General features: G+C 37.2%; 1 protein-coding gene across 1 annotated transcript; it reads left to right on the top strand.

The window, feature by feature from the left end:
* The first annotated feature begins 230 nt into the window (after nt 1-230).
* On the top strand, nt 231-1,875 carry LOC18010148 (alkane hydroxylase MAH1). The gene has a single exon (XM_006392314.2). It carries the CDS (start codon nt 245-247, stop codon nt 1,733-1,735), a length of 1,491 nt encoding a protein of 496 aa, XP_006392376.1. The 5' UTR covers nt 231-244; the 3' UTR covers nt 1,736-1,875.
* The last annotated feature ends 281 nt before the right edge of the window (nt 1,876-2,156 follow it).

Below are 2,156 nucleotides of genomic sequence, written 5' to 3'. Positions count from 1 at the left end.
GAGATATGTATTATCACGGGCTAATAGTGCTATGATTTTTAAATTATACATAACCGACTAGATTATGTGTCATTCTGTTCAAGATAGAAAAGTAATTGAGTGAGCGGTTTGGTCCGATTCAGCCAGCTAGCAACATTTTCACCTACCAACGGTCTGCATTTAATTAAATCTAGGTTATATATAGCAAACTAACTTACCTACGTTTCTTGCATATACTCAGAAATCCCCTTGTTTGAAAATAGACATGATAGGCTTACTTGAAGTCTTCGTCGCATTCTTTTTTTTCCTTGTATTTCAATGTTTCTTCCTCCACAAGAAGTCTCAAGGCCAGCCTGTTCTCAAGAACTGGCCTTTCCTCGGGATGCTTCCAGGAATGCTTCCATATATCCCTCGTATCTACGATTGGACCGTCGAGGTGCTTGAGGCCACCAATCTAACTTTTCTTTTCAAAGGGCCGTGGTTCAGTGGAATGGACATGCTATTCACCGCAGATCCAAGGAATATCCAGCACATACTAAACTCAAACTTTGGGAATTACCCTAAAGGACCTGAGTTCAAGAAGATCTTTGATGTTTTGGGAGATGGAATCTTGTCCGTTGATCTGGAGTTGTGGGAAGAATTGAGGAAGTCAAATCATGCCATCTTTCACCATCAAGATTTCCTGAATCTCTCAGTAAGTAGCAATACAAGAAAGTTAAAGGAAGGTCTTGTTCCTTTTTTTGATAATGCTGCACGTGAAAACCTTACCATAGACTTACAAGATGTATTCAAGAGGTTCATGTTTGATACTTCTTCGATTTTGATGACTGGTTATGATCCGATGCCACTATCCATCGACATGCCGGACGTTGAGTTCGGTGAAGCGCCGGAAACCGGTGAAGAAGCGATCTACTATAGACATTTCAAACCGGTGACCTTGTGGAGGCTTCAAAACTGGATTGGTATTGGACTAGAGAGGAAGATGCGGACTTCTTTGGCGTCGGTCAATCGTATGTTTGCGAAGATTATATCATCAAAAAGAAGAGAGGAAATAAGTCGTGGGAAAAGTGAGCCATCGTCAATGGACGCGTTAACGTATTATATGAATCTGGACACGACCAAATATAAGCTTTTGAAACCGAGTAATGATAAGTTTATAAGAGACGTTGCTTTTAGTCTGTTGTTAGCAGGAAGGGACACCACAAGTGCAGCTCTCACTTGGTTCTTCTGGCTTCTTTCTGAGCATCCTCAAGTTATGACCAAGATCCGACATGAGATTAACACAAAGTTTGATCCTACAGATCTAGAGAAGCTCGTGTATCTACATGCTGCATTATCCGAAGCAATGAGACTCTACCCACCACTTCCCTTCAACCACAAGTCTCCTGCAAAGTCAGATGTGCTTCCAAGCGGACACAAAGTTAAAGCAGATTCGAAGATCGTGATCTGTATCTACGCATTGGGGAGAATGAGATCAGTATGGGGAGATGACGCATTGGATTTTAAACCAGAGAGATGGATTACCGACAATGGAGGGCTAAGACATGAACCTACGTACAAGTATATGGCTTTTAATTCTGGTCCAAGACTTTGCTTGGGTAAACATTTAGCTCTCTTGCAAATGAAGATAGTAGCTTTGGAGATCATAAAAAACTATGACTTTAAGGTCATTGATGGTCAAAAGATAGAAGCCGTCCCTTCTATCGTTCTACGTATCAAAGATGGTCTTAAAGTCACAATATCTAAGAAGATATGATTCTTATGCTTGCTTGGCTTCTACGCCAATTATTACTAGTCTGCGCAAATACTATTTTATAAATTTTAAATATACTAGGAGAGAACTTGTGCGTATGTGCGAGTCTTATTTTAATTTATATTTTAAATAATTTTTATTGATATTTATGTTTACTATTAATGTTTTTTGTTTAGAATATTTAAATTTTCTTCGATTTTTTCTTGATAATACATTATCTGTAATCTCTTCTATACCACTTGTATCAAATAGTCTAATTTTTTCTCTCAAGATAATAAGGGACTAAAAATCTACTATTTTAATTTTTGTATGAAAACATAATAGTTTATTTAAAAATATACGTTGAATATCAGAGAGAAATATTTATTTGTTCTTCGATCTTCATATTCTTTTTATTTTTGTAAATTTTACTAATATAATACTT

The sequence above is a fragment of the Eutrema salsugineum genome, unplaced genomic scaffold, assembly GCF_000478725.1.
Source record: "Eutrema salsugineum unplaced genomic scaffold, Eutsalg1_0 scaffold_8, whole genome shotgun sequence".
NCBI classification, from domain to species: Eukaryota; Viridiplantae; Streptophyta; class Magnoliopsida; order Brassicales; family Brassicaceae; genus Eutrema; species Eutrema salsugineum.
The sequence above is the reverse complement of the archived record's forward strand: the minus strand, read 5'-3'. Positions and strand labels throughout refer to the sequence as shown.